The 23009-nt window shown below is 51.0% G+C and overlaps 1 protein-coding gene across 6 annotated transcripts in view; it reads left to right on the forward strand.

Annotated features, from left to right (window-relative positions):
• CLEC16A (C-type lectin domain containing 16A) overlaps nucleotides 1-23009 on the forward strand; it is a 234658-nt gene that overhangs the window by 40800 nt on the left and 170849 nt on the right. For all 6 annotated transcript variants that reach the window (XM_070779669.1, XM_070779667.1, XM_019987685.2 and 3 more), the window contains exons 7-9: nucleotides 889-1063; nucleotides 2710-2763; nucleotides 6183-6296. In XM_070779669.1, coding sequence (XP_070635770.1) covers nucleotides 889-1063; nucleotides 2710-2763; nucleotides 6183-6296 — 343 coding nt within the window. The remainder of the gene's footprint in view (nucleotides 1-888; nucleotides 1064-2709; nucleotides 2764-6182; nucleotides 6297-23009) is intronic.

A 23009-nucleotide genomic window follows, 5' to 3' on the forward strand; every position in this document is an offset into this window, starting at 1 on the left:
TAGGGCCTGGACAGCCCCAGTGCCTGTGTCTGCACTCGAAGCAGGCAGGGGCCTCCTGGGACCTGGGGTGTCACGTCCCCGCATGGCGCCCCTCATACGATCGGGACTGGGGTTGGCTGAGGCCATTGAGGCCTGCCTGTTTCCTCAGAACTCCTCAGGAGCATTTTACTAGTGAGGATTTATTGTTTCATTAATGCTGCTTATCTCAAGAGCCAGGGATCTTGCCACTTGGACTAGTGGCAGCTCGTGTTTGAAGTGCCTGGCTAAAAGCTTCCCTGGGTTTCTGTGTTTACCCATTTTGTTTGGGACTATGGTGATGATGATGGAGTCCGTTGTTCCACGGCCCCAGGAAGTGGGAGGGATCCCATTATTGTTGTTGTTGTTTAGTCACTCAGTTGTGTCCGACTCTTTGCAACCCCGTGGACCGCAGCACACCGGGCTCCCCTGTCCTTCACCATCTTCCAGAGCTTGCTCACACTCATGTCCATGGAGTTGGTGATGCCATCCAACCATCTCATCCCCTGTTGTCCCCTTTTCCTTCTGCCCTCAATCTTTCCCAGCATCAGAGTCTTTTCTAATGAGTTGGCTCTATGCAAAAGGTGGCCAAAGTATTGGAGCTTAAGCTTTAGCGTGGTGATGATTGTGGAGTCCATTGTACTGAGGCCCCCAGAAAGTGGGGGGATCCCTTGAGTCCCCTAAAATTGAATGCAGTGGACCTGTCCGTTTTTCCTTCCTGTAATCCACTGGCAGGGCCATGATAGGTGTCTCTCGAGACTGGCTCAGATATTTGTTTGTGAATGAAGCGCCCCCAGCAACCTAAGTCTCAGGCCATCGGTTCTCAGCTCTGAGCCTGGGCGTTGGGGCTGAGATGGGCCTCTCTCCCGGCAGGCACCGGAATCGGGGGAAGCTCAGCGACCTGGTGGCTGAGCACCTGGACCACCTGCACTATCTCAATGACATCCTCATCATCAACTGCGAGTTCCTCAACGACGTGCTCACGGACCACCTGCTCAACAGGCTCTTCCTGCCGCTCTACGTGTACTCACTGGAGAACCAGGACAAGGTGAGCCCGGCCGGGGGCGTCTGCAGGCGGGGGGAGCAGCCACCCCACGGGGACGGGGCTCTGCAGGGACCGCGGCTGGAGCCTGAGGGACAGTCCTTTCCTTCCCTTCTTTCCTGAGAAGGGGGGTGAGGGAGAGGGTGGGAGGGAGGGAAGGAGAGAGACAGACAGCCAGAGCGTATGAGTGTGAGTGTGTGTGTGTGTGGACAGTAAATGAATGAGAAAAGATTACTGACATCCAAAGGAGACAGGAAACCTCTGCAAATTCAGGGTTTTGGTTTCTGTGCGTGCTTCTCCTGAGGTGCTCTCATCCCTGCTCACTTTTTCGGCTAGTTGCCAGAGCTAATTAACTTGGAGAAGATCCAGCCAGCTGCAAAACTTGAATGGCCGGAAGGGGATGGAGCACACCCAGGAAAAGATCTCGGGGCAGAGACTGTCCACAGTGACAGGCAGTGGAGCCCTCGAACGGCCCATGAGCCTGTTCATGGGCACTTTCTCAGATATGTTTTCTCCCTCCTCTCAGAGTTTCTGGCTCAGGGGTCTGGAGGGCACCGGGACCCTGCCCCCGAAGTGATTCTGAGCTGGTGGTTCTCAGTGCCCGTCCCCAAGAAAAATGCCACTTCGAGGAGAGGGGACCTTTGGGCAGTACCTCCGAGAGTGAAGGGGTGGAGGCTTTGACAGGAGGTGGGACAGAGCCAGCTGGTTACTCTGCAGGGATTTCAGCCTCTGCACATGTCCCAGCTAGATGGGGGTGTAGCTTTCTTTTTGGAGACAGAACACGGGGCTTCTTGTTACAAACAGGTGACTCAAAGAAAAAACTGCAGCCCTAACGAGAGCCACCTAATGCCACTCTGGAGGTGGAGAGAAAGCTGGGGAACTGGTGTTTTCAGGCCTGGTTTCAAATTCTGCCTCTTTCCTCGTGACCTTGGACCAGGCAGTCAACCTCCCTGAGCAAAACAAGGGTCCTGAAGATCCTTACAGGCTTGGTAGGAGATGGAGCTCATTGGAGCCCAGTATAGATGAGTGGCTTCTCTGAGATCAGGGTGCCCCCACCTCTCCCTGCCCCACTTCCTGAGAGCAGGCCTCTGGGGCCTCTCTTGCCAGGTTCTTGGTGCCCCAGCTGGGGGAAATTAACATTCTTGGTAATTTAAGGAGCTGGTTCTTCTCTTGGGTCCAGCATCTAATCCATGACTCACGGTGAAAGGTTTCTCAGGTGGAAGGTTAGCAGCCTTGCAAATAGTATTGGATGGGATTGTTGTTGAGTCGCTCAGTCATGTCCAACTCTTTGGGACCCCGTGTACTATAGCCCGTGAGGCTTCTCTCTCTGTGGGATTTCCTAGGCAAGAACACTGGAGCGGGTTGCCGTTTCCTTCTCCAGGGCATCTCCCGACTCAGGGATCGATCCCATGTCTCCTGCACTGGCAGGCAGGTTCTTTACCACGGCACCACCTGGGAAACCCATTGGATGGGATGAGCTGTGAATGTATTTTGCAGGGTCGACTTTGCCACCAGGAAAGAAGAACCTTAGGGTCTTAGAGGAAGTTGGGTGTTGGGTGCTGCTCATTCAGACAGATGGCCTCTGGCGTAGGGTATTACGTACCACTCACATGTGTAACCCAGACTTCTCTCATCCCCCCAACCTTCACCAGGGAGGAGAACGACCGAAGATCAGCCTGCCGGTTTCTCTGTACCTTCTCTCCCAGGTATGTCTGATCCTTCACCCGTGTCCCCACCACACTGGGGTCCCGGAGCACCGCTGCCTTTCGGAAGTTTCCCAGGCCATCTCAATCCATCTTCTTTGTGTGCGTCCCCCATCTTGAAATAAAACAACCCTGAGTCAAGGGGCTATGTATCTTCTTCATGGTAGTACTTGGAAATTTAAAAAGAAGTGAGAAATAAGTCAAACCTGGCAGATACGTCGTCGGTTTTCACTGTGGGGCCCGAGCTTTCCAAAACAACCAGGGGGTGTTCTAAATACCCTGAAAACGTGGCCCATGTGGCCCCTGCTCATGGCCATCTTGAAAGAGGCCCGAAGCTGGGGGACCCAGCATGTGTTCACAGAGCCGCCGCGATTTAACCAACTCCCACTAATGAGGCCGTTGTCGTGGTCCTGGGGCCCATGTTACCTTCTGGAAGGTATCTCATAGCAGCCTCAGTACCCAAATTTGTGTCTTGAGCCAACTTGTCTGCCTCCCTGTCTTCAACAAGTGTGTCTCCTTCTCATAATTATGTAATATTTACAAGAAGGGAAAAACTCCATGGCGACCCAGTTACATAAGTTTAAAAATATTTTTATTACAAGCAGCGTGGACTCTCAGGCCATCTCATTAGACTGTTAAGCAGTTAGACGTTTGACCAGAGCTCTGTTCCCACTTCTGCAGTGGCCTAGGTATTCATTTGCTCTGCCGAGAGAATGTCCTTCTTGCCAGGTCTCAGGCCATTTTGCGTTTGAGGTGGGGCCATCTCCTGTTGGCCCGGGAAGAGAAATGCTGACCCGGCCTCTTCTCAGCGGCCGGGCTCTGCACGTGACTGGCTCACGTTACTCTGGGACTCTCGTTCTGGGGGCTCTGTGTGCTGGGAGCTGCACGCTGATGCCTGAATGCCCCTCTGTGTGAGGGAGCTCCCTGCAATCCCCTGCCCCTCCTGGCAGCTGTTTCCACCACCTCGTTACCAATCGTCCCGCTTCCCCTGCTGAGGATGCTGGGAGCCTGGCAGGAGCGAGCCGGCCAGATGCAGAACCGCAGGAATCCCGTGGCAAGCACCTCCAGCACCCTTCAGCTGCTGGCACACCCCGAGGATCACCGGGGTCAGGCCACGCTTTGCTCTGAGAATCCCCTTTCTCCCGCTTTCCTAGGAAAGGTCCAGCCGCCTAGGCAGCTCATTACGTGCTTCAGTGTCTCATGAAAAGTGCTGTCACTGGCATTCCTCAGCCCGAGTAAAGGGCTCTCGCACCCCTGCATTTCCACGGAACTTGATCATCCCCTGGCCGAAAACCTCAAATCGGGCATGAATTCTGGTCCTTAAACTCTGCATCAGAGCATCCTTCCGAATTATTTTTCAAGCATCTCTGCTAAACCAAGAAAATTTGTGTTGATGACATTAATTTGGTGTGATGGAGATGTTGTGCAGCTGAAACTAAACCACCGCTGGGGACAAGGGCATGACTGGGACAGGCCAGCCCAGCCTTTGCCTCCGGCGGGCACACGCTTCCACCCACCTCCCAGTTACTCGCTGCCCTTCTCCCCGCTTTCCTCTGTCCAGGGCATAGCCGAGAAGAGCATCATGCGTGTCCACACTGGCCGTCACCAGGTGGGCTGCAGTAGGTGCTCACTGGATGTTTGTGGACTGAATTCCTTCGTCGTCGTCATGGTCACTCACATCTGAATGCCCGCCACAGCCCCTGATGTGGGCTAACCCGCTTGTCATGCTATATAGTCTGTGGTAGTTGGTATCTCCTCAGTGTTTTAAAACAGATGTGCTTTTTTTTTTCCCCAGGTGGGTACAACATTTGTTTATTGTACCGTGCCTTTTATCTGATTTGTATTTAATTTTTTGAACAATATAGTCACCCTCCTCAAATAGTACAAAATGACATGTAGGGAAAAGTTCCCTCTTACCACTGCCTGCCACATACCCAGTCCCACTCCCCAGAGGCGGCTAGTATTTTAGTCTCTGCCTCTCCTTTTTTTTTCTTTTACAATATTTTTAAATAATTTTTTTAAGTGATAAAGTTCAAACAAGTGAAAACCAAGTTGTCTTTCTACTTTTTTTTTGTTCAGTCTCCTGATTTCTGTCTCCAGAGACAACTATAGTTACAGGGTTTCCCCAGCTCCTTCCGGAGATGTTGTCAACTGGCAGTGATTTTACCCCCAGCCCGGGGACAGCTGGCAGTGTCTGAAGACGTTGCTGGTTGTCATGCCTGGGGGAGGGGGTGCGGCTAGCATCTAGTGGTTCGAGGCCAGAGATGCTGCCAAATATCCTATGATGCCCAGGGCTGCCCCCTTACAACAAGGATTTATCACCGGACAAGAGTGCCAGGAGGGACTTCCCTGGCGGTCCAGCGATTAAAACTCCGCCTTCCGACGCAGGCGGTGCAGGTTCAGTCCCTGGTCGTGGAACTAAGATCCCAGATGCCTCGAGGCCAAACAGCCAAAACATAAAACCGAAACCATTATTGTAACAAATTCAGTTAAGACTTCTAAAGTGGTTCACATCAGAAAAAATCGTAAAACAGTGCCAAGATTTGGAACGCCTGATGCATGTATATATGAACAAATACAGATGTGCGCACACAACTTCTGATATGCAGATGGTGGGTCCATCCCACACTGCCCTGCGGAGCCGGTATTACCACTGCATCTTGAAACACACTGGTGGGTGTGTCTGAGCCGGCTCTCCAAGGCAGTGTGGGTACCCTGACTCCTCAGGCCGTTCCTTTGGACGCCAGGCAACAGGGTGGAGTGGCCAGGCCACCCCCCCGACAGCCCAGTGCCTTCTGATGCTTGCCGCCTGGCACGACTCCATTGGTCTCTGGCCCGAGCGGCTTTTCCTCCCCAGTTTCCACACCTCCCAGCGCCGCCCTGGAATTCTTGAGCGCTCAAACCCACCGCAAGGGGAAGAGCTCATTCCATGGGTGGGATCTCTGCGTGGCCGACCCTCTGCCAAGTCCCCGACTGGAACAAGGCCTGCTGGCCCCTTCCTCCGCGTAACTGAAGGGCTGGGTCAAGGCCTCCTAGTCTTATCCTAATCGGATTTGACACTGAAACGCCTGCGGAGAGAAAAGAGGGTGCGGGTTTGGCATTCCCTTCCCACATTGCTTCACCTCAGCCCGATTTGGCTTCAGGCGGCCAGGAGGGACAGTTGTGCTTTAATGCACTTCTTTCCGCCAGCGAGCAGCCAGCCAAATAGGCAACAGTCTGAAAGGAGGGCCCGCCCCTAGGAGGAGAAAAGTCCAACTTGTTTCTCCCAGATGTGACCCATTCTTTGGATTTCGCGTCACTGGGATTGCCGCTAAGACGAGGCTTGTGCAGTAGCCCAGCCTCGTCACTTCAGGTGAGGGAAGGATGAGGTTGAAAGTCTATGTGCTTTAATGCAAATCCTTTTTTTTTTCCTCCTTCACCAGGTCTTCCTAATTATACATCATGCACCCCTGGTGAACTCGTTAGCTGAAGTCATTCTGAACGGCGATCTGTCTGAGACATACGCTAAGCCTGAACAGGATGTTCAGAGAAGCTGTGTAAGTCATTAGCGGGGGGACTGTCTCAAGACCCTGATAAGACACCGTGGTTCATTTTGTTCACGTGTGTTTCTCTCACACCAGAGACCAACATCCTGCTCGTTACAGCACTGATGTGTAAGCTGGTCTGGGATTCAGGGGACCTCACTGGTCTTGACATACCCAGAAGAATCTGGGGTTGGGTACCAAGAGTGGATTTGACTGTGCGTGTGTATTGAACTTGGAATCGTCCCGTTCTGGGCTTCAGGGTGTGTATCTGTGGGGCGCGGTTATTGGGGCAGAATGAGAGAATACTTTGTCTGAGGCCCTGCTGTCTACGGAAGCTGGGCAGGGAATATCTGAATGACACAGACCCCGTGAGAGCCCAATAGGGAGCGGTGGGGACTGTGACAAATTGGAGAATGTATGTATCCTTCGTGAGCAGTTACAGCTCACCCCAGCCTAAAGTCCTTCTGCAGTTAGGTGGAGAAAATACCCTGTGGACAGGTCCTCTCATGTCTCTGGAGATGCTAGAAAGCTGCATTTGGAGCCAGTACTCCCGTCACCAGCATGGCCTGAACGGCACGTTTATGGTTTGCCACGTTGTGCGCTTGGTGCTCTGCTGAAGGGAAACCCCAGTCACTGGGGCGATGACTTGCCCCGAGGCTTTCCCTGCTTGGCCCTGTGTCTGGCCCGCCTTCCCCGCTCCCGTCCTGCTCACTCTGTTTTGGCACCTCTCGCTTGGTCGCCAGAGAGCCCTGTGCTTTCCCTGCACGTTTGTGCCGAGAAGGCCCTTGCTCCCGGTTCTCTCTCGTCCAAGGTCTTACCTGTTCGGAGCAGGCATCTTATCTGCTATTGAGTCTTGTGAGTGTCTGAGATGAGCAGTGCTCACATAAAGGCCCTGTCTCTGCAGCCCTGTTCTCAGGCAGTCGGCACACAGGTGATGGGGCCGGGCTTACCCTTGGGCAGTCAACTCTGTTGTCATATCTGAGTGAGTGGGCGGAGTGTGGTCCTGGAGCGTGAAGGGTCAGAACTCCGTGGAGTGCAGTTACACGAGGCCCCTGCCCTTCTGGTTTTCCTGGTTTGCAGTGTCTTGGCCGGGCCACTGTGCTCTTTAAGGGAAATCAGAACCTCTGAAAAGGTTTCCAGAAACCTCTATCCTCCTTGGTGGTGGCATTAGTTCAGCTGAATTGAATGAGGTCTTTTCATGGCCCCTGTCTGGCCTGTCCTTCTTCAGTTCGTTCAAGAAGTATTTATTGCACCCTTTCTTTAGTTCAGGAGTTGTGCTAGTTCTGGTAATATACAAAACCTAAATAGCCCCTGCCATGCCGGGGCTTTATGATTTCGTAGGAGGGGCAGAACGTTGATAAAACTTACAAACAAGGCTACTATTTCAGGTCTTGGAAATGCTCCAAAGGGCAGGAGTAGTGTTTGATGAGATGATTTAACTTGGAAGTGATGAGGGTGAAGAGTTGAACAGAAAGGACTCCCCTCGTGGTCCATGATGTGACAACACGTGGGCTGGAGAACGTGGAGCTGACAGTGCTAATACTGTTGATACCACTGGAGAGATTTCTTGCAGCTTTCTTAAACTCTCTTTTGCTGAGTGAATGCAAGTTACAGGACAGCGAGTGAAGAGTCAGCAGGGTCTCCAGGCGGGTCCGTTGAGGACCCCTGCAGCCTTGGGGTTGCCCTGGGAAAGTCATTATACCCCATTTAGAGAACAGCGAATGTCAGTCCCACTCGGAAAGCTGTGGTGAGGATGGGGAGAAGATAGACGTAAGGTGTCTACAGGTTGCAGGCTGGCCCTCAGAACTGTTTGGTTTGGTCTTCACAGTGTCAGAAAAATTTATGAATCGCCTGCCAACTCTAAAATTTGGGAGGTTTCACATAAAAATCCAGATTTCAGGATGGTCTTAACAGTCTGAAGATCTGGTCCCAGTTGTGCCTGTGTTCCTGTAAGAAGCTCCTCAGAGGCCACCCCCTGCCCCCATCAGACGAGTCCTGTGTCGACCATCAGATTTGTCCAGTCCCCACACAGCCAGCTGGTAACTCACACTACAGTTATGTTAATAACAGATGAGAATGTAGTGGGTTCCTTCAGACTTCCTTCTGTCACATGATTTCCAGACCCCAAGATCACCGCTAACTGCAGTTAGACTTAGCGTTCCAAGAGGTGAGCCCAGAGACTGTTGGGGTGCTTGGGTTTACAGGGCTTTTCATTGAAATTGATTGACATGCAGTTGCAGGAAATAAACTATAGCAATCTGTTACCCTTTCCCTAGTTTCCCCAGGGATGATGTCTTGCAAAACACTAGGACAGTGTCACAAAGCAGGATATTCACATCGGTACGTGGCATTTGCAATTAGAGCAAAAGCAAATGGCATGGAAGTTGCTGACAACCTCTCAGCTTCGGATTCCCAATTTAGTTGAACCTCCGATCAGCAGGATCATCTCCAAGATTTGTTCATTTTCCCAACAGCCTTCTCTTTTCCCGCCTCCATTGTGATAGACACACGGTGCTCCTGGCAGAGACACCTGAACTAAAAATGAAACGCTTTTGCGTGTGTGAAGACTCACCAGCCCAAGTGAAAGTGTCAGCCTTCTGCTTCCGGTTATTACCTTTCCCTGAGTGTGAAATCGAAGTCTGTTGTATTTTGACGACTGCTGTTGAAAATCGGGAAGGGCTTCTCTCATCAACTTGTTTGACAATAGTCCTGGTGAGATTTACCTCTCTTCCCTCCAAGCAAGAACAGACTCCTTTTGTTTCCTGCCTGACTCGGATGTGGTTTGATCATACTTGTTTTAAGTTTCTTGGTCTTTTTTAACCTACTTTCTCCTTCCCGTAATTTGTTAGATAAGTTACTGGTATTGCTTCATTTTACCAGCAGACCTTTCACAAAACCAAACCAAAATTGAAGAGAGAGAAGCAGAGGGGAGAGCAGAGTTACTTGAAAAGTCTGTAATTTAGGGTTAAATTGAAAACACATCAGCATGCTTAGATAGACGTCTAATTGGAATTCATCTGTGCATTAAAACCATATGGTCCCTGCGAAGGGATAACTCTGGCTGTAACTCTAACGCAGAGCAGATAGTTTTCTTGTCGGGGAAAAAAGGGTAAGAGAACACTCATTCTGAAACCGCCAGCATCTCATTACTTTTGCAAAATGAACATACAGATTAGATTATGGGATGTGCATCATTACCTGTAGGTACTTTTTTGTTTTTGAAGGGACTTTTTTCATCCTGGGTTTTTGTGGAATTGCTTCCTTGGTTTTTGCATTCATTCATCCATTCCCTGAGAGAGATGCGCTGGTACCCAGGAAAGACACGCCCCTCCTCCTCACTGGGCTCCCCAGCCCGGCGAGGACAGGGGATCCTGTCTTGGAGACACCTGTGTCGCCTGTGCTGTCCCGGGACTGGCTGGAGATGCCTGAGGTCCGCCGCAGCCCCAAGTGGCTCAGTGGGTAACCTGGTGGCAGGGTCACAGGGGCTCCTGTGATGTTCTTCCTGACTCTCAGAACCTGACCCTCACAGGGCGCCTTCTCTTTGCTCGGGGCGGTTCCCCGTTCTGTCTGGTGCAGTGGACTCTGAGCTGGGCTGCCTGGGCCCCTCCATCCTGACTCCTCGCCTTACTAGGTGTGTCTGGGGCAAGTTCATCCACCTCTCTGGGTTTCCATGTCCTCACCTTCCAATCAGAATAACAACCGAGCCTTTGCAGAGAGGATTAAACGCAGCACATGCTCAGTCACTCAGTCACGTCCGACTCTTTGCGACCCCACGGACTGGAACCTGCTAGGCTCTGTAGAGTGCTCATTGGAAGGACTGATGCTAAAGCTGAAGCTCCAGTCCTTTGGCCACCTGATGCGAAGAGCCAACTCATTGGAAAAGACCCTGATGCTGGGAAAGAGCAAAGACAGGAGAAGGGGACAACAGAGGATGAGATGGTTGAATGGCATCATTGACTTAATGGACAAGAGTTTGAGCAAACTCTGGGAAATAGTGAAGGACAGGGAAGCCTGGCGTGCTGTAGTCCATGGGGTCACTAGGGAGTCAAATACTACTGTGCAACTGAATAACAAAGTGTTTATTCCAAAGCCTAGCACACATCAGGGCCCAACTATCAGATGCTAGCTTCATAGTGGTCTGAGTTTCTGAGGCTTCAGAACAGCCCTGCATCTGCTACCTCCCTTGTTGGGATGATTAACACAGAGGCATACTCAGTGCTCCCCAAAGGGAGGAGCCCTGTGACCGGACGCACGGCACAGAGGGTCAGGTGTTGGCAATGATGACGATGATGACAACAACAATGATGGCTCAGTTTTGAACGTTGCTGAGTAGTGTTAGTGTCTGAGCCTCTGCGTGCAGCTGGGCCTGCAGCTCAGCTGGCCCTGGGTCCCTCTCTGGAAAGTGCGAAAGGACTCAGTTCAGTTCAGTTCAGTTGCTCAGTCATGTCCGACTCTTTGCAACCCCATGGTCTGCAGCACACCAGGCCTCCCTGTCCATCACCAAGTCCTGGAGTTTACTCAAACTCATGTCCATCGAGTTGGTGATGCCATCTAGCCATCTCATCCTCTGTCGTCCCCTTCTCCTCCTGCCCCCAATCCCTCCCAGCATCAGGGTCTTTTCCAATGAGTCAACTCTTCGCATGAGGTGGCCAAAGTACTGGAGTTTCAGCTTCAGCATCAGTCCTTCCAATGAACACCCAGGACTGATCTTCTTCAGAATGGACTGGTTGGATCTCCTTGCAGTCCAAGGGACTCTCAAGAGTCTTCTCCAACACCACAGTTCAAAAGCATCAATTCTTCGGCACTCAGCCTTCTTCACGGTCCAACTTTCACATCCATACATGACCACTGGAAAAACCATAGCCTTGACTAGATGGACCTTTGTTGGCAAAGTAATTTATCTACTTTTGAATGTGCTGTCTAGGTTGGTCATAACTTTCCTTCCAAGGAGTAAGCGTCTTTTAATTTCACGGCTGCAGTCACCATCTGCAGTGATTTTGGAGCCCCCAAAAATAAAGTCTGACACTGTTTCCCCTGTTTCCCCAACTATTTGCCATGAAGTGATGGGACCAGATGCCATGATTTTAGTTTTCTGAATGTTGAGCTTTAAGCCAACTTTTTCACTCTCTTTCACTTTCATCAAGAGGCTTTTGAGTTCCTCTTCACTTTCTGCCATAAGGGTGGTGTCATCTACATATCTGAGGTTATTGATATTTCTCCCGGCAATCTTGATTCCAGCTTGTGCTTCTTCCAGCCCAGCGTTTCTCATGATGTACTCTGCATAGAAGTCAAATAAGCAGGATGACAATATACAGCCTTGACGTACTCCTTTTCCTATTTGGAAACAGTCTGTTGTTCCATGTCCAGTTCTAACTGTTGCTTCCTGACCTGCATATAGGTTTCTCAAGAGGCAGATCAGGTGGTCTGGTATTCCCATCTCTTTCAGAATTTTCCGCAGTTTATTGTGATCCATACAGTCAAAAGCTTTGGCATAGTCAATAAAGCAGAAATAGATGTTTTTCTGGAACTCTCTTGCTTTTTCCATGATCCAGTGGATGTTGGCAATATGATCTCTGGTTCCTCTGCCTTTTCTAAAACCAGCTTGAACATCTGGAAGTTCACGGTTCACATATTGCTAAAGCGGAGGGACTGACTGGCACTAAATTCATGTGCTTGACTGGCACTAAATTCAGAGTGGGAACATAATTCTGGGGCACAAGAGGCTGGTTTATCCCCAAATGAGGGTGTCCACCATCCCTCAGTAGGCACCAGTTCAGCCAGTTGGGACGGTCTCCAGATGATTCTCGGGGGATCCAGAAAAGCGAGCACACACCTGTAGTGCTGGCCGCCGGTTCTCCACGTGGTGCCCATCCACCCTGAGAGCTGGGCCCTCTGCTGGCAGAGGGCTCCGCTGGGATGTGGCTCGTGGAGCCTGAAGCTGAGGAAGTAGCGGCTGGGCTTCTCTGGCTTGTGTGTTTGCAGGAGCAGAGCATCCCTTCATCACTGGCTTGGCTCATTGCTGCACAGCTGGCCTTCTAATCCAGGCTTGAATCAGAGGGCAATGGAGCCCCCACTGGGGACTGAATGCATCCAGTGGAAGAGCCCCCTGCAGCTGGGATTGCAGTTCCCCTGCATCTTTCAGTGCCCCTGACCTTACCTGTGACCCCTGTGGCAACCGATGCTGGTACCAGAGCACGCACATTCTTCCTGAAAGTGATCAGCTTCTGGGAGGGTGGATTGGAACACCAAAGGGAAAAAATAGACTGATAAATATATAAATCAAGGGCCTTAGCTGGCTGAGTTGCAAGCACCTACACAAAGAACTGGACTCGCGTGCATTCTCCCTTTTGGTGGGTCCGCCGTGGTCCAGCCCGTCACCCCTTGATAGAATTACAGCTCCCAGGTGCATCTGCTGCCTGCAGGGTCCTGCGTGTGGCAGCACTGACTCGTTGGCAAGGGGATGTGACAGAAGCAGAGAAAATCCAGGGTGCAGCGTGTCCCACGTAGGACCCGTCGCCTCTCCCTTCTTTCCTGTGGAAGCAGAGGCTGCTCAACTGTCCGAAGCCCCGTGGCATGGAGGCTCTTGGAGACGTGGCCTGTAGCCACGTGGGTGACTGATCTGAGGGGCTAAGTCCTGCTCCAGGGAGCAGAGAAGGGATGGCCACGGCCTGGAGGAGCTGACAAACAAGGCAAAACGCGGTGGGCAGAGCGGGGGTGGAGGGGGCGTGGAGGAGGCTCTGTGACTCAGCCCTGAGCTAGCTCTCCTGTCTGCCTGGCAGCATGCCCCAGAACGGGCTGGGGTGGCTACCAGGCTGGAGATGGCTCAGAGGGATGAGGCAGTGCCAACACCCAGCTGATTGGAGACCTCCCCTAGTCTGCATTTTTTCCAGATTTCAGCTGAAATCAGGAAAATAGTGGGTGGGACAGGAAGAGGAGGGTACCTCCCACTTCTGTGTCCTGGGGCTTCATGTTTATCAGCAATTAAGTCCCTTTGGGCATTTGAGTTTTTTGACTAGATTCTGAGCTCCTTGAAGCTGGATTCAAGTTGTTTATTCATCCATTCAAAACATAATTACTGGGTGTGTGCCAGCTACTGTTCTAGGCACCGGAGAGACACCAGGAACAAAACAAAGACCCCCTAACCTCAGGAGCTTCTGTTGTCGTTGGAGGAGAGCGGAACCATGAAACTATAGTGAACAGCAGAGCAGAGAAGACTGGCGAGTCCCCTGGACAGCAAGATCAAACCAGTCCATCCTAAAAGAAATCAACCCTCAGTATTCACGGTAGGACTGAAGCTGAAGCTCCAGTACTTTGGCCATCTGATGTAAAGAGCCAACCCATTGGAAAAGACCCTGATTCTGGGAAAGATTGAAGGCAGGAGGAGAAGGGGGCGGCAGAAGATGAGATGGTTGGATGGCATCACCGACTCAATGGACGTGAGTTTGAGTAAGCTCTGGGAGATGGTGAAGGACACGGAAGCCTGGTGTGCTGCGGTCTGTGGGGTCTCAGTTGGACACCACTGAGGGACTGAACAACAACAAAGAGCGTCTTCGGATGTGAGACAAGCTCAAGAAAAGCAGCTGCAGTGAAGCAGAAAAGGGAGGGGATGTGCGCTGGGGCTGGGGGCGCACTCAAGGGGAAGGCGACAGGGGAGCACAGGTTTTAAGGAAATGAGGGAGTGGGTCATGTAGAAGTCTGGGGGAAGAGCTTTTGGGCCAGAAAGCACAGCCAGCCCAAAGGCCCTGAGGCAGGAGTGTGCCTGGAGTGTCAGGAACAGCAGAGAGCAGTGTGCTGAGGCAGAGTGTGATGGGGTGAGGTGTGGGGTGGGGAATGAGGGTCCGAAGCAGATGCACCTTTCAAGCCATTGGAGCACTCGGGAGTTTACAGAGGGAAGTGGGAACATCCTAACCTGGGAGTCCATGGTATTTAGCATGGTTCCTGCAGGAAACTTCAGTTATCTTGAAATAACCCATCTCAACAGGGACGCAAGCACCACATCTCTAATGAGCAAGGAAATTCCATCCTGGTCAGCGCCAGAGTCCTCCATCCAGGAAACTGGGTTTTGCTGGGGTGGGGATGTGTGTGCTCCATTCGCATGGAGGCTGGGGGGCTGCATGTTGATGAGAACAAGGCCCCCTGGTCACTTCCCCCTCTGCGTGCTCAGCAGTTTGTCAACAGGCGATTGCAGGCGTCCAGCCTCAAGTCCCCAGGCTGCTGCTGCTTCCGGCTCTTCTGCCACTATCTGCAGTGATGGTCTCCAGTTTAGCATGAGATTAGGGTTCTGGGCCAAATGTTTCAGACCACTGAGAGTCACCACTATTTCACAATTCATTATTTTTTTAATAGAACAAGATGTAGTCAGATATTCCTCCTAAAGAAATAGCAGCCAAGTGCTTGGTTTATCACTGTTTCACCAGATGATAAGATATTTTATTTTGCATGAATGTTGAACATGCCTCTTTAATCATAAATATCTTAGGATTAATGTCTTTGGATTAATTCACGCTACAAGCATTTATTAGCTCTTTATGGAGTGCCAGACGCAGCATCAGAGGGCCAGACTAGGCAGTGCTTGGTTGAGAGGGACAGAGAAGTTGGTCAGGGTAGGGAGCCAGGGGATGGGCAGCACCCCGAGGCTGCTTTCTAAGTAGTCCCAGCACCGTCTCAACATGACCGGCTGGTTCCCACAGAGGCCAACGCTGTGTGCATGCGCGTGCACATGCCTGTGCAGCGTGAGGCCTCTGAGCTCCGTGTGTGTGTGTGTGTGTGTGCACGCGCGTGTAGCATGAGGCCTCTGAGCTCCAATTCCAGACAAATAGGCCCTGTTTTGGGTGATGCCTCGGCTGCTGCGACACTCGCTGATAATTGGCCAACGGTGGGGAAGAAAGCCAGGCTCCTCTTGTTAATGGAAGTTGCCTGTTACCTCTCCATGTTTTGCCCGCCTCGGGTTTTATTTTCCCCATTAAGCTCGGCGATGCTGCTCAGAAGCCCTGCTGACGTCGCCACAGTTGTACATTCTGGACGCGTGTGTGGGCTTTGGCTCAGCAGCCCACGTCACTCAGGGTTTGGCATATAACACACACACCCGTACATCACCCCGGAGTTGATTCCATCTGATGTTTGCTTGCTGATCACCTCGTTTTGGAATGAGTGTAGGGCTGCTTGGTGGTGATTAGCGACCCTGCTTCCTATGCAGCTGGTTGCAAAGCCACGTGCTGTTGGTTACGAGTCACCGTGAACTCCCCCCACCCTACCCACTATGACATTTGGAGCTCTGTGCACCTGAGAGAGAAATGGGAAAGATTGAACATTGTGTGGCTTCCCTGGTGGCTCAGAAGTAAAGAATCCGCCTGCCAGTGCAAGAGACCCAGGAGATGCGGGTTCGATCCCTGGGTCAGGAAGATCCCCTGGAGAAGAAAATGGCGACCTACTCCAGTACTCTTGCCTGGAGCCTGGTGGGCTACAGTTCATGGGGTCACAAAGAGTCGGGCATGACTGAGTGACTAAGCATGTGCATCCCTAACGCCCGTTGGGTCAGAGGGCCACCTGAAAAGTGATGTGATGTGTGGACTGTCCCAGGCAGGGCTGCCTGCTCCTCTGGACAGTGTGACTCGGGCACGGCAGGGTCATTACATCCACCTTTTGAGAGGCTGGCCCCATACGGCAAGACTTTCCCGGTGCTTGTGGGTGGGGCTGGACCCTTGAGCTTGGCAGCAGAATGATTGAGCACGTGATGGGGGGCGGTGCTGAAACTACACTTCCTGGGGCAAACCCCTCCCCTCAGCAGCCCCCTCCCCACCTGTGTTATTTGGAGGATAAAGGAGTCCATCGATATATGTCAAGTGCCCAGAGCATCGCTGGGCATGCTTCCTATGCTCACTGGGTGTTAGTAATGGTTATTATTACCTGAAAAAAAAAATAAAACAAGAATGTGTGCTGCTACCCCTGGGCACCTCACAAGAGCCCTGCGGGAAAAGTGTCAGCATGAGGCTCATTTGATGCATGTGGAAACTGAGGCCCAAAGGGGAGAAGGCCGCGGGTAGGGTGTGTGGGCCAGCGGGCAGGGCTCCGACGTCTCCAGTGCCCTGTGGATCTCAGCCTGCCTTTGTGCTGAATATCCCGCAGGCCCAGCCCCCAAGGCTGGAGGCTCAGGAGAGGCCCAGGAGCTCTTTGGGGAGCTGAGTCTCAGCCACTCACAAACCAGGAAGCCAGCAAACAGAAAGTTACCAGTTTGATTGGTTTTGAAAAGCTAGACCCCTCTCCCCTACCAGCTCTCCCATCCAAATGATCTATTTGCCAGGAGGTGGAAGGTGAATAAGTATCTCTAGAGTGCCTCTTTGTGGCAGAGGTCCGGCCGGCATTTTTGTGTTCAGCATCTCGATTCAGCCCGACTGCGGCATGTGATGGAGCTGCTGCTGTCCCTGTTTTTCAGACACGGGAACTGAGGCTTGTTGGGTGAGGCTCACTCGGCCAACAAGTGGGTCTGAGATCTGGGCTCAGGTCTGTCCTCATGTTTCGTGGGGTTTTTTCTTAGTCCTCATGACCTGTCTCCTTTTTTGGGGGGAAAATCTGTCTCCTGGTTCCCAAGTCCCTTAGCAGAGCTGTTTGAACAGAAGGATGCTAGTTGCTTCCTCAGAAGGTGAGCGGGCTAGGCCTGGGAGAGCCTGGGGGTGCCTCTCGCAGCTTGACCACGATAACTGCTCCCACAGATCCAGACAGAATTCTAGGCCATGTTGCCCGCCCTTTCACTTACCTGCCCCTTCCAGCCTCCAGACTCTTTCCCTCGCCTTTCCTTCTCAGTCAGATTTCTTCCCTGGCCTGCCTCTCGTCCCCGTGCTGCCTCCTCCCCTCCCTCCTCCGTCACTGAGGAGCCCCAGAACACCCGCTCAGCGGGTTGTCTGTGCCGAGGTGGGGGCCCCGACACCTGTTCCCAGGATGTGAGCATCGTGAACACCTTCCTATGAACTGCTAGCTGGAGAGGCCATCGCTGGCCCAGCAGACTGTGCCCCGGGCACTGTCACCATCACCGGCACCGGCACACCAGCTCCAGGTGGCCCTGGCCTTGACAGAAATAAAGGTGACTGCCCGGAGCTCGGAGCCGCCCTGCCCAATGCTCTCGTCTCCTCCCGAGTGCTCCAGTAAACTGCTAACACTCAAGCCTCGGACTAGTCATTTCCTTCCCCACAAAGGCCTCTCCCATACCCCCCCACCCCGCCCACCTGCTCCTGTCCTGGCACGGTTCCCCACCCCTTCCTCTATGCCCCCAGTGTGCTCTGTGCTCTGTTTTGTGTCCATCCTTGTGTCACGCACAGCAATACATCACAACTCCTTGCTGGACTGTGAGCTCCTAGCCCAGCACCCGGGGTTTCGTCGGGGCTTAACCCCGCTGGAGACTGCCGCCAAGCCAGCTCCCCACATCATCTAATTTGCTCCTCGCTTGCATTTAGGGCATTGCGACAATCTGAATTCACTGGAAATCCTCTTGGTAAACAGTTTTTAAATTGAGAAATAACATGAGTAAAGTGCATAAAAGTGCAGTGATCTTTGCTGTACTGCTTGATGGCTTTGGACCAGTGGTTACATTCATGTGTACAGGTGCCCCTCGCTTCTGGAAAGTTTGCCTCTCTCTAACCGAAGTCCTAACTACAAAAGACTGAAAGAAGCCCAAAGAGGCTTTTCACTTTTAGACAAAAGGTGAAAAGGGAAAATAAGGTGCACGCTGGCTGGTTCTGCAGCAGCTGTTCAGCGGCAGCGCGCCTCCCGAGCAGCCCCACCACCGTCGGCACCTGGGGGTTAAGGCCCGGAGCTTTGAGCTGCGTCTGAGCATCCGTGCTTCATCCCCGTTTACTCTGTGTGCCTGTCAGCAAGGTGTGTCCTAGGCTAATAGCTTCATCCTGGCTTACGGAAGGTCTCGTAGGACTGCTGTACTTTCAGACCGTGGGGGAAGCTTGTGATTCAGGTCAAGAGAAAAATGCCTCTGACGTCCCCTGCAGCTCCTCAGTCTATAACCAGCACCCCCACCCCCACCCCTGCCACCAGCGAATCACCATTCTGACTTCCAGAGGTGCCTTTTTTAAAGGTTTTTTTTTTTTTTTTTTTTATTCAATTGTGAAATACCTACAGCAAGTACCATTACGATGGATGAACCGTTTTTAAGTATACGATTTGGTGGCATTAGGTACATTCTTTAAAGGCATTCTTTACATTTTAATTTAAGGCACTGCCAAACAACTGAATGATACAGAAGCGACTACAGTAGAAAGTGAAAGTCCCCCCGACCTCAGTGTCTTCCTGAAAAGGAACCACCATTTTCAGTTTGTGTATCCTTCCAGACCTTGCTCTGGGTACTGTCATTGGTCAGTATCTGTCAGCTCAGGAAAACCTGGTGTGTATGTTCATGCTTTGAGTCGACAGTTTTTTAACTGTAAATGGAATCCTTGATTGGTTGATCACACGGGGTCTTTCTGGCTCGGGGTGTGTTGGGGCCTTTCTAAGGGGCACACCCAAGCCTAGCGGAGGACGTTCTGTTTGCCCTCTGTGGCATCAGTGATTCTGCCTCTCCTTCTCCACTCAGCTACAGGCCTTGCAGGTTTCAGTCCTTACTCCTGACCCTCTCGCTGTCCTTGCAGACCCTGTTCTCAGATCCCACAGCCCCTGAGAGGCCTTAGTTATCACTGACCCCTGGGGGAGTCACTTTTCTCCAGTATTTAACTTTGAAGCAAGGACCAAAGGTCAGAGGCGGGCAGGTTGGTGGAAGGTATCATTAACCAGCAGGTGGGGGCAGATGCTCTCAGGAGGACTTAGACCTCTAGGTCACCCTTGAAGTCACATTTCTGGCCTTCAGCTGCCTCTGACCCCAGATGCCAGCCTAAACATGCAGCCACAGAGCCCACAGCCCCCCTGCTGCATCCCCCACTCGGGTACAGGCAGCATCTTGGAGTCAGCAAGGAGGGTCCCCTGACTTCACTCCTTCTGTTGCTTGGGTTCCACAGCCCTGTGAGGTGAGCCCTGGGTGGGTGAAACCTGAGCCTTTGGGAAATGTAGACCGTGTATGCAGGAGGCTTGCCTCTGAGACATGCATGCTGTGCTTTCTTTATGGGAAGATAAACCCTAAGGCCTTCTGATTTTTGACTCTTAAAGGGGCTTTCCCATTTCTTCTGGTTGGTCCCATGGTGCTGGCTCTTCCACTAAGTTCAGCTACTGAGGTCTTAGGCTCCTTTCTTCATCCACCCTCACCCACCCACCCCAAACTTTCTTGTTTTCTTCTTGATCTCTCCATCACGTTGGATGTAGTTTGGTACAGGCCACCATTCAGCAGCCCGTCAAGCCCTGCTCTGGTCCAGACACCTGGTTTAGGGGAAGAGCTCACTGGGGCATGAGATGGCTCTTCTCTCAGGGGTTTCTGAGAGAAAGGTCATCTGGAGTTGTCCAGTGGAACGTGAAGATTCCTGGGAGGCCTGACAGCCAGAGGCCCTTGTGAGAAACAGCAGAAATGATACCAATCCCAGCCCACACTTCCCAATCACTGTCAGCTTCTCCATGGTAACGATTGGATCTTTTATTTAGAATAATTTTACTTATTTTTGACTGCTGGGTCTTTGTTGCTGCATGGGTTTTTCTTTATGGTGTGCAGGCTTCTCAGTGGGGTGGCTTCTGTTATTGTGGAACACAGACTCTGGAGTACGGGCTCCATAGTTGTGACACACGGGCTTCATTGTTCTGTGGCGTGTGGGTCTTCCCAGATCAGGGATGGAACCTGTGTCTCCTGCATTAGCAGGCGAATTCTTTACCACTGAGCTGCCAGGGAACCCCTTATGGGATCTTGATGTTGTTAAATTATTAAGCAAAAAGAAATCAGGCTTTTTAAATATAGAAGAAAATAAAATCTACAGCTCCAATGTCCAAATGACCCCTGTTGAATATTTGCAAAAGTGAACCTGCATACATGATTAGAAATTTTAAACCAGACAGAAAGATACAGAAACGAAAAACTCTTAAGTGCTTGTCCCACCTTGTTTCTTTCCCCAAACAGGAAATTCTAATATATTCCTGTGCAGCTTTCCAGGAAAAGTTGTGTTTACACCATCATGAAGCTTTACCTAAAATGGGACCCTGCTTTGTTTCCAGTTCTTGCATTTTTTTTATCCAGAGGCTGTTTGTGCATCAGTAGATCTAGATATGAAAAGACCTCAGTCTTTTTATGTCCACGTGGATTCCCACTTTATAGACAGACCATAATTACCCAACCAATCCCCTTTTGATGGACATTTAGGTTATTTCCAGCTACTTACTGGGTAGGTTGTGTTTTAAAGGTTTGAAATTTCCCTGGTAAGCATTCTTCCCCCTCTTCCCTCCTCAATACCTGATGATCAAGAAAAACAGATAGATCCCTTGGAAAGTTTTTAAATTCATTTTCACAGTTGATTTTTTTTGTTTTTCTTTCATGAAGTCAGGAACAGGAAGGTAACTGTCTGTCGGTTGCTTGTTGCATGGCCAAGCTCTGAAGGAACTTTCTCTCTCTTTTTTTTAAAATAATATCTTTTGCTTCCAGTGACTTTTAAAAAAAATTTATTTTTGGCTGTGCTGAATCTTTGTCACTGCATGGGCTTTTTCTCTAGTTGAGAAGAGCAAGGTCTGCTCTCCAGTTGCGGTGTGCAGGCTTCCTGTTGCAGTGTCTTCTTGGGGAGCACAGGCTCTAGTCTCGTGGACTTCGGTAGCTGCAGCACATGGGCTCAGTAGTTGTGGTTCCCGGGCTCTAGAGCACAGGCTCAGTGGTTGTGGTGCATAGGCTTATTTGCTCTGTGGCATGAGGGATCTTCCTGGATCGGGGATCGAACCTGTGTCTCCTGCATTGGCGGGCAGCTTCTTTACCACTGAGCCACCCAGGAAGCCTGAAGGAGCTTTCCATCCACTATTTCCTTTAGCTCCAGGAGGCCAGAATTACTGCCCCATGGTTTAGACAAGGAGCCAGGACCTGAGAGAGGCCTCACTGCTCACGAAGGTTCCAGCTGGCGTCCACAGCACCCTGACCAGCCCTGGACCTTACGCACCGCTCCTCTTCTCCTAGTGCAGCCGGTTGTCCTGGACATCTGAGTCCACCCAGAGCTCAGGGAGTGCTGTCTGCATCCGTCTGTGTGAATTTCCGCTCGCAGCTTCGGACGAGTGGTGGTTTGCTCTGCATGGGGTCTCACTTTTCTGTTTCTGAAAGCTTCGGTTGCATGCGGCATGCAATTCCCTGGGAGTGAGTGGTCATCAGAGGAAGCAGTCGCTTCATCTTGGGGCGCTGACCTACCAGGTCTGAGTCCTTCCAGAAAGGGTGAGGAGCATCCAGCGCTGCGTTCCTAAGTGGGCTCTGATGGATGCCATCTGTCAAGAGGTGAGCGCCTGGAACGCTCCCGTCTCTGGGCTCTCAGTTCTTGGCATCTGTAACGCACTATCTGGGTTTCCTGGACAGTTGAATCATGTCTCAATTTTATCTGTCGTTTTCGTGGATGAATAATCCAAAGTACGTAAATAAAAATTAATGTCTGGATTTGGATGCTAATTTAACTTTCAATTAGGTTTTGTTTTGAGCATTATTGAAATTAATCTGCGTTCTTAGAGCACATTCCACTTATTGGCAGGGTACGGTGGCCCCCAGAAGACACAGTAGGTGGTTGTTTGGGATATATTCAGATGGATAGACTGAATCAAGATAATGGAAAAGTTTGCTTTAAAACGTTTCTGTCTTTCAATGACAAAGTGATGTCTGAATATCACCTGGACCCTGCAGAGAGAAAAACTCTTCAATCAGAATCCTGCCCTAAACAGATGAGGGACGAGTTTTGATCTTTGCTCCCTGGACCTGGTTCATTTGCATATAAATACTATTTAAAGAGTGCTAAGCAGGGAACTCAGTTTGAGCTCCTGGTGAAGCACTATTATTTTAGAAGAGCCTAGGGCAAGTCACCCAGCCCTTCTGGGCCTCATTTTCTCATCTGTAAAATGGGATTGATAATCTGTATCTCATGGTTGCTGTAAGGATGGAGACACAGCTGTGGTTTTCCACAATGCAGGGTATGAACTGTGGTGACACACAGGCCTTTTTCTTTTCTCTTAAAAACCTTTGGACTTTTTAGGGAAAAACCTCTTCCTTGGGGGCAGGTTTCCTTTGGGAATAAGCTTTAACTCATTGCTCATACCTGTTAGGCTCCCCTTCTAAAGAGAGCCAGCAATCTGGTTATATCCAGCTCACCTTGCTTTTTCTTTTCTATTTTTACATTAGCAAGGCACAGTGGTGTTTCATTTCTGTTGTGATATAGAGTTCCTCTTAAAATAAATATATTTAAATTGAAAGTTAACAATGACATCAGTGCGCTGTGGTTTAGACATAAATTGTGCAGATGGTAAGTGGTTTTGAATCCCAGCTCTGTCACCTCCTGGCTGTGTGGCCTTGGGTGGGTCATGTAACATCTCTGAACTTCCATTTCCTCATCTGAGCATAACTATTATTCTCTGGGGGTTTTGTAAACTGTTAAGTGAGGTAATGTAGTCAGAGCCCTTAAAACACCATCGGGCACATAGAAAGTACCACCAAAGTATTAAAAGTGTGTTTCTGACCTTTGGGAAGCGTGGAGCTGGTGTGGCTCAAGGGCACAGTAACTTGGGACTGTGGGCAATAAATAAATGGTAGCTGGTGCTATTGTTTAGATTATTTAATAGTAATGATGATGCGAAGAGCTGACT

The sequence above is a fragment of the Bos indicus genome, chromosome 25 (genome assembly GCF_029378745.1).
Source record: "Bos indicus isolate NIAB-ARS_2022 breed Sahiwal x Tharparkar chromosome 25, NIAB-ARS_B.indTharparkar_mat_pri_1.0, whole genome shotgun sequence".
Classification (NCBI taxonomy): Eukaryota; Metazoa; Chordata; class Mammalia; order Artiodactyla; family Bovidae; genus Bos; species Bos indicus.